General features: G+C 45.6%; 1 protein-coding gene across 3 annotated transcripts; it reads left to right on the plus strand.

The window, feature by feature from the left end:
- The first annotated feature begins 81 nt into the window (after positions 1 to 81).
- On the plus strand, positions 82 to 14,138 carry invs (inversin). Of its 3 annotated transcripts, none has more exons than XM_037274238.1 (19): positions 82 to 144; positions 710 to 805; positions 5,465 to 5,564; positions 5,887 to 6,053; positions 7,468 to 7,641; positions 8,219 to 8,386; positions 8,454 to 8,634; positions 9,150 to 9,259; positions 9,340 to 9,511; positions 9,895 to 10,050; positions 10,176 to 10,297; positions 10,553 to 10,660; positions 10,782 to 10,888; positions 10,977 to 11,186; positions 11,496 to 11,704; positions 11,808 to 12,204; positions 12,529 to 12,683; positions 13,583 to 13,666; positions 13,882 to 14,138. In XM_037274238.1, the coding sequence occupies exons 2-19, from the start codon at positions 803 to 805 to the stop codon at positions 13,995 to 13,997; spliced, it is 2,739 nt and encodes a 912-aa protein (XP_037130133.1). In that variant the 5' UTR covers positions 82 to 144; positions 710 to 802; the 3' UTR covers positions 13,998 to 14,138. The 3 variants fall into 3 exon arrangements, with proteins under 3 accessions (XP_037130133.1, XP_037130134.1, XP_037130135.1); XM_037274239.1 differs by having other exon boundaries at positions 5,890 to 6,053; XM_037274240.1 differs by lacking the exons at positions 82 to 144; positions 710 to 805; positions 5,465 to 5,564; positions 5,887 to 6,053 and adding an exon at positions 6,826 to 6,985.
- Positions 14,139 to 14,720: the final 582 nt, after the last annotated feature.

Consider the following 14,720-nt stretch of genomic DNA (forward strand, 5'->3'; position numbering starts at 1 on the left):
AACTAAACCTAAACTGGTGTCCCCGTTAGTTAGAAAAACTACAAACATGGTAACAATTGAAACTTAATGGGAATTGTAGTGTTTTGTCATCATTATATTTAACGGGACACCCTGGAAGAAAACTTGAGAGTTGGGCATTCAGAGGTAAACATAAAATTACAACAATAGAGGCTAAAAGTGTATTTAAAGAAACGTTAGCATGATATTACCATGACGTCGCTTTAACCGTGTTATTTGTTTTACATTTATGATAGGTTTCATTGAACGGGACGAGTTCCATCATTTCCCCATAGCTTTTTAGGAACCTTAAATTTGACCTATTTACGTCGTTATATGATGCTCAGCGCTCACTATTTGACGTATACTTAAGCCTAAACTCGTCTGGTGTTTGTCAAAGTTATCACCCAAGCAATGTTATGTTAACAACTCAATGTTATGAACAACAACTAGGATACGTCTGCCTCACAGTTCTGAAGTTCGAGGTTCAGGTTTAGACCTTCCTGCGTAGAGTTTGAATGTTTATCTATTATGGCTAACAACAAGTCTAGAATCTCCAAAGTGAGCTTGGACAGGTCCCGTTCCAACTCTAATGTGGACACGCGCCATAGAAAATGGATGGATGGAGGTCCAGGGTACCATGTATGCTACCAAAAAAGATCATTTACAACTCGTCTGAGTTTGGTGAACTATCGTCTTTCTCTCTCCCCAGCATGATGAGAGATCAGGGCAGGTAGAGGACATGGAATTGCAACCACCAACTGAAGTGGAAAACATCTACTGAAACATCCATTTCAATGCAACTATGGTAAGAATCTGACACAAAATGAGCAACAGTGGTCTTATTATTTTGTTACACCGTTAATAATCGGTGTTTTTTTATGGGAAGTGCCAGATTGTGTTTCTTTCCCGAGAGACCAGGTCAGTTGAGACTTTAACAATCCCTAATTATGTGACCCGTTACAACCGAATTGTTAAGGAGATTAACTCGAATGTTGAATTGAATAACTGCATTAATATTTAATGGGCTTAAATTGTCTGTAGGGGGTTCGCAGTGTGTAAGCGACTCGCAGATGGAGAAATTGGACGATTGATTGTACTCTCACCGACTATCGGGGCCGAGACGAATATTCCAAATGCAATTTTCTAGCTGTTTCTGTTTCGTGAGATGTGGTTATTTCTAATCTTTAATTCATTCTAGGCTAGGCTAATAATACTTATAATACTACTAGTGCCTTATTGCCATATATTCATTCAATCTACTCATTTGAAAGCACCCTCACAATTCTTCTCTGCTGCTCTTTTCTGTTCCCAACATCTTTTCCCGTTTCGCATTGATTTTTTTGTTTGTTTTTTTCAGCTGATTACGTCCCTCTACTGTGATTCGCCTTTGGGCACGTTGCTCTCTACACTTTAATTGGACATTTAATTAGATCACAGTTTTAGTCCAATTAGACTCCGAGGTGTGGGGGATAGGGAATGGAAGGGCGAAGAGGAAAAAGTCCCCGAGCTGATCTCGGTCTCCCTTCCTCTTTCTCTTTCTTCATCTGTCTTTTTCTGTCTGCCACGCCGTCCGTCCCTCTCGCCATCTCTCCCGAGGGCTGCTCATTAGTGATATAATGGGAGGACTCTAAACACACATCTCCCCCAACTCTCCAAATGACTCAAGCAGCATCTGAAACACACAGATGAGGCTACGGGGACATTTGTGGCTCACTTTTTATACACATCGTTTACTTTTCTATTTTCTTCAACAATATTTGCCGGGAAGCTAAAAGCATAACGTTACCGGCAAACTAGTTTATGGTGGGAGGCTTTGATTAACGCCGCTTGACAGGCTGCCACTCACGGCAGTATTGACCCGCAAAGGCAACACAAACATCAACAACATGCCGGGTAGAAGTCTTATCGACTCGGCGGAAAGCTTCGGCATGATATCGCAGCATCTCGTGAGACCCGAGATCAACTTGATTACTAATAACACTAAAGCGCGTGTCACTCAAATACGAGGCGAATTTACATTATTTTATGCTCTTGATAGTTTTGCTTACTCCAAGAGCACAAAAGAGAGTTATTGCTTTGATCATATATTTTTTTAATATTTTATTTAAATATAATTTTCTTTTTATTTTTATTTTTTTTAAATATATATATTTTTTCTGCTTACATGATTAACACAGGCAATTATACAGATCCTTTTTTGCTGGGGTGTGCTTCAATATAACGATGCTTTAATATAGGAAAATAAAAATAATGTACTTAAATAATAATTTCATCATGCACAAGATACATCACTTCGTTCATCATCCTGACACAGGAAGTAGCCGACAAATGAACAAACAGATGGACAGTACAGATATTAGACAAGTGTTCCCCTTTTATCAACAGTTCTGCCTTGGCGGAGGTCTCTGTTCCACTGAGTTCTAATCCACCAAGTATTGTTCCTCGCGTGTCGCAAAAGCAAAAACAACAGTGTGCCTCAGCGGGCGAAGACACCTGTAAACACTCACACCCAGATGGATGCCAATATGCACACACGTCATGCCTCAGAGGACGCAAGTCAATCTGTGTGTACCTTGAGGAGTCTCCTGAGGTCTTTGCCTCACACACACACACACACACACACACACACACACACACACACACACACACACACACTCCTCATACCTGCCCCACCGCGTCTCAAATTCCCGCTTTAGATCTGCGTGTATTTGAACGACAATTCAGTAGGCAGGGGTGTTATGGCCACAGGCATCACTACCTGACCCCCTGCCTGTGGCTGTTTGACTGACAGCCGTGGTCCCGCCTAATTGCATTACCCTCCCAGGTGATTGGCTCACACCCGGGGGACTCATTTGTCAGGATGCGTGGTGGTAATGATGTAAATTAGCAGACATATATGTCACTCAGCCTGCCGGCGCCCCGCCGATTGGCCCCGCTGCGCCGGTGGGCCCGGCCCCCCGGCCGAGGGAGTCGGCTCATTGGTCTTGGGGGATCCAGGATGTCCCCCAGAAATAGAGCTTTGCGGCTCGGGCATCCCCGTGGGCTAATATTATCCATCCACCCACCACTTTACCTGTCAGTCAAAACGCAGGGACGGGACCCCCGCAGCGTCTTTCTGCTGTCGGTGATACACACACATTTACACACCCGCCCCTAGAGAGCCCACGTAGGTGGCGTAGGCACCTTTACGATGTTGGCTCAGGCCCAAAAGTGTCAGAAAATAAGCGTATATAAAAAGTGTGCGTGCGTTACTTATAATAGAGCGAAAAGGCCACGGGCTTCTGTGCCGTTTCCCCACTGCTTGCCCAGCGTGCCTTAGTTTTGTCCTCTATCAAAACCAGACTCCTTCACAAAGCACAAACAAGAGTGACACTAACGTATAGACACACACAAAGTGTCGCACTCCTGTCGCGTTTTTAAAAGGCTTGAACAAAGTGTAGATTCTTTGTCAAACTTGTATTTATACAAGCGGGACCATGAATAAAGAATAAATAATGTCACCATCAGCATGAATCGATAGCCTTACAGATAAACAATCGCTCCAGCCGGCCCTCGGCCCGTGATCAATGCTTTACTCTGAGTTATTGTCTTCATATTAACAAGTGAAGTGCTCCCTGAGGAACGCCTTTGACTGGGGAAATGAGCCCGCCGCAAAGCTCTCAACAGGACCCGGCCGTTGTTTTTTACAACCTTCTTTGTTTGATTCCAGACGCGACATCTCAAAAGGCTTTTTAGACAAATTTGGATTCACTGTAGGTGTTTCCAAAACACTCGGGTCCTCATGAAACTCTAATTGCCTCCTCTCACTGACCTGAATGTCCCTCACATCAATTCACTTTATCGACGAGCGTGTCCCGCATGTCCGCGGCAGCTGAAATTCCGATTTTTTTTTTTTCTTTTCGTATTCCCCTCTTGCGTTTAAGATTATTCATAAATCAATTCATGTGTTTATAGTAGTAGCAGCTGGGGATGTTAATATTGACTCGGAGAGAGGAGGAAAGATCAAAATAAATCAAGAAAAGTCAAAAGTAAGTTTTAATGAGCTCTTGTCACAGTGGAAAATAATCACTTTGATAAGAGAAGTATGAGTGGACTTGATATTCAGAAAAGGACAGTAACGTGCTTTTTTTGTCATTCAGGTCATAATAAAAATCTCGCAATAAAAAGAATGGTTGAAATGTCACTATTTAAATACACTACTATTCTATTTGTCTATCAAATAAAGTAGAATAATAAAATAAAAATTAAAAATTCTATTTGTCTATCAAATAAAGCATAATAATAAAATTAAAAAAATTAAAATTAAAAAATACAGCTAAAAAATAAAAATCGCATGTTCACATTCACTAGGAAACCTTTTCTCCCAAATCATACCCATAAAACAAATTCAATTTAAGTGCGTCCACTTTTGACCTACCCTCTTTAAAAATACCATGTCCTAAGAAATTGGAAGTCTGAATGCAGAGTTGCTCTTGTAATTTTCGATACTTCCACACATGTTAGACATTGTACATTGCTGACTCATCACTGTCAATTAGCGATAAGTTGAGATGTTTGCGGCTGAATTCAGTAAAAATAAAAACGATTCTCAGAGCAAATAACTCCCCGTGACACTGCACGTGTGCCAAACACAACAAGATGATTTACTTCAAAACGCGGCGCTCGGGTTGAGCGTGAGAAAGCAGGAGGTACGATTGCCGTGCCGCACGCACCGTCCGCGGGAGCTCTCTTTACGAGACGGTGGCAGGACATGAGATTCTTCTTCCTTGGAGCAAAAGTATTTGGACGATGGAAACAAAATTTCCGATGGTGGGACCGATTAGTGCCGCTGGCTTCATTGTGTTTAGGGGCGATGATTGATTTCTGTGTTGTACCCCGCAGGCTTTGTCCCATATCTCTCTCCACACACACACACACACACGCAGAGCGGAGCATGTTGCAGTATTAATGAGACATTAATAAGACATGAGGAGAGACCCCCCTCTTACACGCTCCACACAGGGATCGCGCCTCCACCCCTCACTCTCTCCCCAGCTGCTTCCCGTCCACAGATTACCCGGCTTTCACTGGGCTCTTGTTAAGTGGGGCCAGGAAGAGATTTAACCCCCTCAGCGGGGAGCGCACACACACATACACGTCCACTCTGTCAGAGCACATCAGCTTGCCAATATGTTATCAAAATGTCTTCATTTTGGACTCGGCGGCCAATGGAATGTCGGGCTTCATCTGGATTTTTACGGATTCATTTAACACAGGCGTGTCACAGGACTAAACAAAATATTATTAAAGAAAATGTTTTTTCTGTTTCAGTGCGCGCTGATTTTTTTCAATCCAGTGACAAAATTGTTGGAGCTAAATAACATCTGAGAGAATTTCCTACACAGCACTTGATAAGCAAGCTATTGTATATGTACCGGAAATAGCCACAGGTTGAATCGTGACCTTACGCGTGTTTGTGTTACAGGCCTCGGCGCCGTCCGGCCCGGGCGCCGCCCCTCTGGGCTCGCAGGTTCACGCCGCCGCTGTCAATGGCGACAGGAACGCGTTGCTCAAACTCATCACAGGTAAAATAAATCATAATATACAACTAGCTTGAGGTGCAGAACTGCGAGGAGGCCAAAGGTCTAGTCTATATAGTGACCGGACAAAAACTTTTTTTTTCTTTTACTACCTACACACGCAAGCGTGCTTTCACATTAGTATGCAATAGCGGAGTGCTTTATTGATTTCTGCAAGGAAATTTTGTGCAGGCAGGTCAGAGGGCAAGGTAAGCACCAGCAGAACAGAATAAGGATTTTTGCACAGGCAAAAAAAAAAAAAGTAGATGCTCACAGTTTCAAATATTAAAAGATAAATATGTACTGATCTATTCTTTTGTCCATATAGCAGAGCCAATCCTACGGGACTGCGAGCATCAGTTTGGCCGCACCCCTCTCATGTACTGCGTGATGGCTGATCGCCTGGACTGCGCCGAGATTCTCCTAAAGGCCGGAGCATCAGTCAACAAAACCGACCACAGCCAGCGCACGGCACTGCACCTCGCCGCACAGAAGGCATGGCCTCCGCTGACCCACACACACACTCGGTCAAACGCTGCTTGTTAGCACGTGAGGCAAATTGGCGTGTTTGGGGCTTGTATTGAGTGAAAAAATAATAAGCATAATAGCTTTGCAAGTGAGCAACTAAATCGACCAAGCTGGGGTTCGGTGGAAAAAGGGAGGCCACTGCCCCCTAGTGACCGTATATATCGCCTCAGGGCTACTGGGAGACAAATTAAGAGAGAATGGGAATAACTCTGGAAGCATTTCACATACATTAATAATCTTTTATAGAGCAAGGAAACATGTTTGGTCAATTAAGTGGAAATGAACGCCGCCAGCCTCACGACAAGGCAGTAGAAGCCAATCATTGAATAAAAAGCAATGATAATACACTCAAGACAAGGTTCTAAATATAGTGAAAGAAAAAGTGAGGCATGATTATTAATGCAATGATTTTTTTAAATTATTCAGAAATTTTATCCTACCTTTTATTAGAGTACTTAAAAATAAAAATAGCAGGTACGCACAAATTGAAATTATTTCAATAGTAGCAAATCTGTGTGAACAATATTGGGAGACATTTCAATAAATGATTGCAACAAAAAGTTAATGACATTATCAGGTGCAACTACGAGAGGTGTATTTGTACTCAGTCATATTTGGTAACATTTTCTATGATGACTTTGTTCAAGAAAGGGGCAGTTGTAGTGAGAGTAGATAGTATTGGTGTGCTCGTGCGCATGTGGGGATGATGGTGACGGGGAGCCCTGTCTCTTTGACACAGGATCAATAATTGGCCCAGACAGGCAGAGAGGCCAGGGATTACGGATCTAATTGGACGGAGAATAGGGAGGACAGGAGCGCATACACGCACTCTCTCGGCCGAGATGCATGCTCACACACGAGATAGATCCGTCAGGCTGCGGCTTTGAGGCGCCACCATGGTAAATATACAAAACACACTCAACGCGCCGAGGGCCGTGCAGACACACAACCTGAGGTGTCCCGTGAGAGCTGTTAGGCACTGCATCACTCAGGGGGGCCCTGGCTGTATACCATCCAAACAGATGATGATGATGATGATGAAGGGGAGGGGGGCAGATCTGGTGTCTAACAGCTCATCACGCGCACCAAAATGAGAGCCAACAAAGATTGATAACCTCTGAATTGAACAAGACATCAGTAGAAGACCACAAGATCGTGCACGGGCCTCGGTGTGCGTGTCATCGGTGTGGTGAAACCACTAATTGAGTGAGGACACGTGCAGAATATTGCTTGAATCAAATATTCATTTTTTTTTATTTATTGTCCATCCATCCATTTTCTATATTTTATTATATTAAATTATACTAAATTATATTAAATGATATTAAATTATATTAAATTTTATTATATTTATTATATTATTTTTATTTTTGCAATACAGGGAAATGTCCGTTTCCTCAAACTGCTGCTCTCTCGGCACGCCAACTGGCTGCAGAAAGACTTGGAAGAGATGACCCCGCTGCACCTCGCCACACGACACCCTTCTCCCAAAGCCCTCGCCTTGCTGCTCAAACACATCGGCCCCGGTGAGGTCGACACACAGGACAAGAACAAGGTACAGTGCGACGAAGAAAAAGTGAGACGGGATCACAGAGAAGTTTGGGGGAAGAAAGGAGCCCAAGGAACAGAAGTATTTGCTGAATATAATCAGCCATCTCAACCAGAAACCACTGCGCCCGAGATAAAACAACCAATCAAGAGACAGAAGGCTTGACGTTACGACTTGTGGTCATATTTATTCCAGGAACTTGAGATCAAATTCAAATGCTACTTAAAACATTTGAAGTCATACGCACTTGTGTCGCAGCAAAGTTTAAATTTCTGTGGCCACAGGGACAGAGTGTCACTTGTGCGACCATGCTGAGGTGTGACATCAGCAGTTAGTTTTGTAATGACCCAATAAGCATCATCGTGTCAGATGACAGCCGGTAGCTTTCATTTCGACGCTTTGCGGCTTGCTTATCAGCTCCGGCGTCAATGTGAGCTTTGTGTTGATATTAGCCCTCAAATTTCTTGCTGGAGTGTTTTTCATTTGCGTAATCAAAAAGGCCAAAGTCGCGAGACCACAAAGGCTCTTACTGTTCCCCACCCGAGTCATCAACGCCATCTGTCCTGCTTGCCTCTCTTCGCAGCAAACCGCCTTGCACTGGTCAGCGTTTTATAACCGGCCGGAGCACGTTCGCCTACTCATCAAGCACGACTCCAACATCGGCATCCCCGACAGCGAGGGAAAAATCCCCCTGCACTGGGCCGCGCATAGCCAGGAGGCCAGCGCCACGCAAACTGTCCGCTGTATACTGGTACGCATGACATCAAATTCTTGATCATAATAAATTCTGGACAAATTGATACATTTTGTGTATGCAGGAAGCAGCTCCCACAGAGTCCCTGCTGAACTGGCAGGACTATGAAGGCCGGACGCCGTTGCACTTTGCCGTCGCCGACGGTAACGAGGCAGTGGTGGAAGTGCTGACGTCCTACGAGGGCTGCAACGTCACCGCTTATGACAATCTCTTCAGGACACCGCTGCACTGGGCCGCACTTCTCGGTAAGACGACCGATAGTCCCGCATGGCTCCTTCCCGGGTCCGCTGCCTTTTGTGTCACCTGGCTTTCCACTTTAATTTGCCATGGTGAAAAGCTAAATGTCGCTTATGAGCCACAAGCTCACAGTTTCAGTTTGGTACGTCTCACAAGTTCACTCTCAAATACTTCACCCTGAAGTGGTTGCATTAACAAAGATGCTGGTGTCATTAAAATAATTTTGCTTGGTGGGTTAGTTTTTTTCCGCATATTCCCAATTACTTCTCAATCCATTCTTTTAAAGATCAAGTCATAAAATAATTTTGTGGGGAATAATCCATTATAAATTATTACACACTTTAAGGTTGCCTATAAATCAAGTGAATTCAAATTTGTTTTTGTTGCCCTTAATCGCAGAAAAAAAGAAATCAACATCCCCTGATCTTAACCCCCAGGAGGGCAAGGAAAAATTCAAAATGTCGTGGAAAAATAGTAGTGTGAAGATGAGCATTGTTTGTGGGACTCCGCATTGCGTTCTCAGGCCACGCCAGAATTGTCCATCTGCTTCTGGAGAGGAACACGTCAGGCACCATTCCCTCAGACAGCCAAGGAGCGACACCTCTACATTACGGAGCACAGAGCAACAATGCTGTGAGTCTTTAATATAGAGATATAATCATATAAAAATAATGTCAATTTTCCTTTTGTTTTTCCTTTGTGTGCGTGAATAGGAGACAGTCGGTGTGTTTCTTTCCCACCCATCGGTGAAGGATGAGCCCGACCTGGAGGGCAGGACGGCCTTCATGTGGGCGGCCGGGAAGGGCAGCGACGATGTCATCCGCACCATGTTGTCCCTCACGCCACACATTGACATCAACATGGCCGACAAGTATGGCGGCACAGGTGAGCTCCTCCATTTCAAGTCTGCAGCCTGTGCTGACGTCAAAGGGGATTTCCCTCAAGACGAGCAAAAGAGAGGGAAAGCTGATAGTGTCAGCAAAATAAGTGGAAGGTCGCCATATAGACTCCCGCCACTGCCAACACTCTCCTCCTTCACACACACACACACTCGTGACATGTCAGTGACGCCGAGGGGACTATTGGATGTCGAATCACCATGTCCAGCCTGGCCATCATTGTTTATCTATGCATTTGCAAGCTAGACCGCGTGAAGGACAACATGGCTGACTGGCAACCGCATCACTTCCTGGAGTTTCCCAGAGAGCAGCAACTGAGCAGTTCAGAATCAATACTTGAGTTACTTTATAAAAATCTTTTGCGTACAGCGCTGCATGCAGCCTCCCTGTCAGGCCACGTCAGCACCGTCAAATTGTTGTTGGAGAAAGGAGCCATGGTGGACTCTCTGGATGTGATGAAACACACGCCGCTGTTTCGTGCTTGCGAAATGGGACACAGAGACGTCATCCTCACGCTCATCAAAGGTGGGTGTCGGGGGTCTCCGTCCGTCCGTCTCTTCCTGGAATTATTTTTTGCCATCCTCCAATGCTATTTATGTTCCCCCGTAGTTGTATGTCAGACGTGTAGCTGCTTACTGTGTTGAATAAAGGTGCCGCACGTGTGGACCTCGTGGACGTGGACGGTCACACTGCTCTCCACTGGGCAGCTCTAGGAGGGAACGCTGAGGTCTGCCAGATACTGATGGAAAATGGGATTAGCCCCAACGTACAGGTGAGATCTTTCTTTTTCCAAAGCTCCTGCCCTTCCCAGAATTCCTCTAGCACCCTGGAGCGATAGTATACATGTGCATTCAAGACCTGTAAGATCAAAAGCCTGCTTTTTAGAAATATAATGATGCTTTTTATTGGCACTTATTATTGTGCTTGTGGTTGACTGGGCTGTTTTTAATATACATCTCATTTCATGTGGTTTGAAAATAAGATGTGCTATACAGTATGATTTTTGATGAGGTGATCTATCTGGCAGGACCAAGCAAGACGGACTCCTTTGCAGTGTGCCGCCTACGGTGGCTATATCACATGCATGGCTGTTCTAATGGAGAAAAACGCTGATCCAAACATACAAGACAAGGAGGTAGGAATCTACAGTTAGAAGAGCCGGTGTGTTTTTATTTTTTTTATTTTGCAGGAAGTGGTTGGCACCCCTCTGTTCTTTTCATTTGAAAACATCCGCCGCTATGACCTTGTTTCCGCAGGGTCGGACTGCTCTCCACTGGTCGTGCAACAATGGCTACCTGGACGCGGTGAAGCTGCTGCTGGGCTACGGCGCTTTTCCGAACCACATGGAGCACACAGAGGAGAGGCGAGGCTTTGATGATGAGAATGACGATGTCGCAAAGGTAAGGAGAGCTTCAAAAGGCCGTGCGAGTGACAACGCCGTCGACGCGCAGGTACACGCCGCTGGACTACGCGTTGCTGGGAGGCCACAGCGAGGTGACCCAGTTCATGTTGGAGCAAGGCGCTCTGTCCATCGCCGCCATCCAGGACATCGCCGCCGCCTCCATCCAGGCCGTCTACAAGGGCTACACGGTCCGCAAGGCCTTCAGGGAGAGGAAGCAACTCCTCATGAGGCACGAGCAGCTACGCAAGGACGCCGCCAAGTGAGAGACGAACAAACGACACTCTGTTACGCGTCCGTCTTGTCGTGTTTGTCCGGTCATCGGAGGAACGCCGTTGACAGTGACGTTCTTTGTCGTCGCACTTTGCTCCTATCTGTCTTTCTCGCTGTCACCCTCGCACACACATTCGTCTTCCCTCGGACTTGCTCCTTTTGCTCCTTGTCATTTACTTAGCTGTCTCGCATTTGTTCTCTGCTGCGTTTGTTCTGACATCCAAAACATGCCATTTCTGATCATTTGTTCAATCGATTCGCATTATTTGGGAGTGAAATTGATTTCGGTTGTGTTTAGGAAGCGAGAGGAGGAACTGCGGCGGAGAGAAGCCGTGCAGCGAACCTCTGCCGCGACTCAGAATGAACGAAAATCGTCTCTGGAGACCACCGAGCAGGAGAAGCTCTCCTTGGTGAACCTGGTGGCGGATTTATCCATGAAGGACTCAGTGGTGGAGACCAAGAAAACAACTAAACCTGAACGGAGGAGCAAAGAGGAGAGACACAAAGGTAGATTTGACCTTTTTGTGGATTGTATTTTTCCCTGTGCTTGTTTTGTGTCGGCACTCTAGGAAACGGTTGGATAACAAATCAATGTACGTCCGTCCTCCAGGCCATCGGAGCAGATCCACAAGGAGCAAAGTTGCCGATCCACCTGACACTGCGAGCCCTGAAAGTCACGTGACCTGCGACACGGCGACCAGACTGAAGGACCCGCGCTCTCCTAGCAGACAAGCATCACCCAGACGACTCTCAGTCAGAGAGCAAAGACAGTCCTCGTTCACAAACGTCTCTTCCACGAGCGTTTCCGACACAGCCGCCATAACTGATTCCCCGAAACGCAGACACCACAAGGCCAGAGATCCCGCACGACTCGCTGGGGCCTCTTTGAACACGAGAAGCCCTTCAAGGAAACATCACGCCACCGCGAGCACGCCACGGGCACACGACCGAGAGCTGCGCAGGAGGAGGAACGAGGCAGCCGGGGTCATCCAGCGAGCGTGGCGAAGGTGAGCGGCGAATTTTTCAGAGTCGCAAGGCAGAGGCTCCAATTTAGTCGGCCATGTTGCCAGAAGCCAGGGGTCAGGGGTCACCAACACGATGCCCACGGGAAGATCAACATTTTCTTCACTTGTAGTAAAAGACTCTTAAAGCGTTCTATTTTGTTTAAAAAAAAAAAAATGGAACAGGCTGCCTGACATACTTTGCCCACCCTTAATAGCTTCCAGCACGAGGCCATCAGCAGCCCCTCTGTTTCCATTTAGTACATACAGTGAATGTTCTGCCCATTAACAAGACTTTGTTGTTTGATCTAACCCACGTGTTGTCTGTAGGCTCCTCGCACGCAGACACAGGGAAAGCAAAGCTTACAAGGGGGCGGAGTCAGGTGATTTTAACCACGCCCACACCAGGAAGAAGCGGACGGAGACGCGAGGTCCTCCTACGAAAACTGCAGCTAGTAAGACGACGGCGCTGCAAAATATTTACGGTAAGCGCCGAAACGAATGTTTTGACGACTGTCACAAATCTGCAAATCCAACTTCCGACAACAAAAATAATAAATTGGCCCTTCATTTGATCTATACTGAGAACCTGAAGCGAGAAGGTAGAAACCAGCCGGGCTGTGACTCTCATTGACTACAATGACCCTTGCTAATGTCTCGGGGTGGCGCTTGTGTCCAAACACTGACCCAGCTGTCTGCTCGGAAACTTAAGGGCGGCTTTGGCCCCGCCCTCAGACAGCCTTGACCTTCATCAAACATCAGCAGGTGATGATTGGAGAACAGGCAGGAACCTTGTTGCTCCCAAGCATGCTGCTGGACAAACAGATAGAAAGATGGACACGTCTCAATGTTCTCACCCTACCTCGTGACGTGGCTCACCCCCGCCCCCCCCCCCCCCTCGTTCTCACCTCGCATCCCTCCTCCGCCGTCGCTTTGACAGTCGTGGCGTCGTGGAAAGTTCAGAGCTGTCAGGGGGAATGTCAACAGTGTAGAGCGATCCGCTGAACACACACAACACGCAACACACACATTACCAACCGCTGCCTCTCCCTTCTATGCCGCCCGCAAAAAAAAATAAAAATCCGACGGACGTTTGACATACAACTCCAGACCGGTTGGCACCGGCTATCATAATCGGGCTACACCTTTATCTAATTGCCTTTCTATAATCTCATCTCTGCCAGGCTTCTAATATCATTTCATATCCGAGGGGGAAAAGGGGTGATCACACTTTTTTTGTGTATGGACCAGCTTGTTATTGTCATTTTGATTAATTCAATTTTGACATTGGGGAAATAAAAATCTCATATTCCCCCCCCCTTTGCAGAAATCCACAATGTTGAAAGTGTGTTTTCAAGTGAAGATGGTGATCTTTGTCTTCTAGGAAACTCCTTGGCCATTCGGGGGCATCCTTCCTTCCGAGGGTCTCAGTCGCTCTTGAACGTGCCTTTACGCACACAGAGCCAATGTAAGTCCATTTTCTCACACTCAACAATCCTTTAGATAGTAAACATGCGGAATGAAAATTCGGGATGAATCTAAATTGCAGCGTAACCTTTAAAGGTCAACTTCATTTGACCTTTGTGGAAACTTTTGAATATCCAATGTTTCTGAATGGCAAAACTTTCTACAATTTATTATTTCCGCTGGAATTTCAACCTGATATCTGCGTATGTTGTCCAGTTAGCGGTTTGGACTGCGTGCACCTGACTGACACGGTGAATCAAGCCAGGCAGTTTTCCTACCACCTGAGGCCGCAAAGCGCCGGGCAGGGTCGGGGCCATCGAGGAAAGCCTTGACGTGCAACCAAGTACATTTTTTTTCATGTTTTCTCAGCTGGCCCGGCAGCCCCTTACTTACTTCCACAGACTTACTGTATACATTGTTCGTTTCTAAAATTAAGCTGTAAGACATCAGAGCCATGACCTCACTGGGCGGGGGGGGGTTAAGTCTACCGAAGTGGCTTGTGTAAAAGATAACCTTTCATCCATTGTGAGAGGTACACGCACGCACGCACACGCGTGTGACTCACGCTCACACACAGAGATAACCTTTCCTCGTGTTACGGAGAATGAGTCAGTCTATCAACAGCCGCTCATGAACTCGGCCCACCTGCAGAAACGCACACACAATCGAAAAATATGTCAGGTCTATTCCAATACACACATAAAATTGCGAAAATGTTTTTTTTCTATAAAATTACTCGTTCACACAGAAATTTATTGTCGGCTATTTGCATAGACATAAAATCAGTAATCTTGATTTTAATACATCGGCCCATTTACATTCAAACACATTTTTTGCTCAAATCTGCACTCAATTCTTTGAAGGATTTTCTTCTTACCAAACATTCCCTTTTTTTCTTTTTTTTTTTTAAAAGGAAATAGATTAACTATTTTCCTAACTTCATTTATAAACTAGCTATTCATACATGAATTTGTTATGTTTATGCAATATAATGAGGGACTAATCAAATTGGCCTTCTGAGGGGAAGTATAACTACAATAAGTCCTCTGACAAGA

This window comes from Syngnathus acus, chromosome 16 (assembly GCF_901709675.1).
Source record: "Syngnathus acus chromosome 16, fSynAcu1.2, whole genome shotgun sequence".
NCBI lineage: Eukaryota > Metazoa > Chordata > Actinopteri > Syngnathiformes > Syngnathidae > Syngnathus > Syngnathus acus.

What these genes read in the sequence shown, in the direction of transcription:
- invs (XM_037274238.1), top strand. An exon ending in GGATTAGCCCCAACGTACAG is followed by an intron (nt 10,298 to 10,552) that starts GTGAGATCTTTC and finishes TCTATCTGGCAG; the next exon opens with GACCAAGCAAGACGGACTCC. An exon ending in CAAAGAGGAGAGACACAAAG is followed by an intron (nt 11,705 to 11,807) that starts GTAGATTTGACC and finishes TCCGTCCTCCAG; the next exon opens with GCCATCGGAGCAGATCCACA.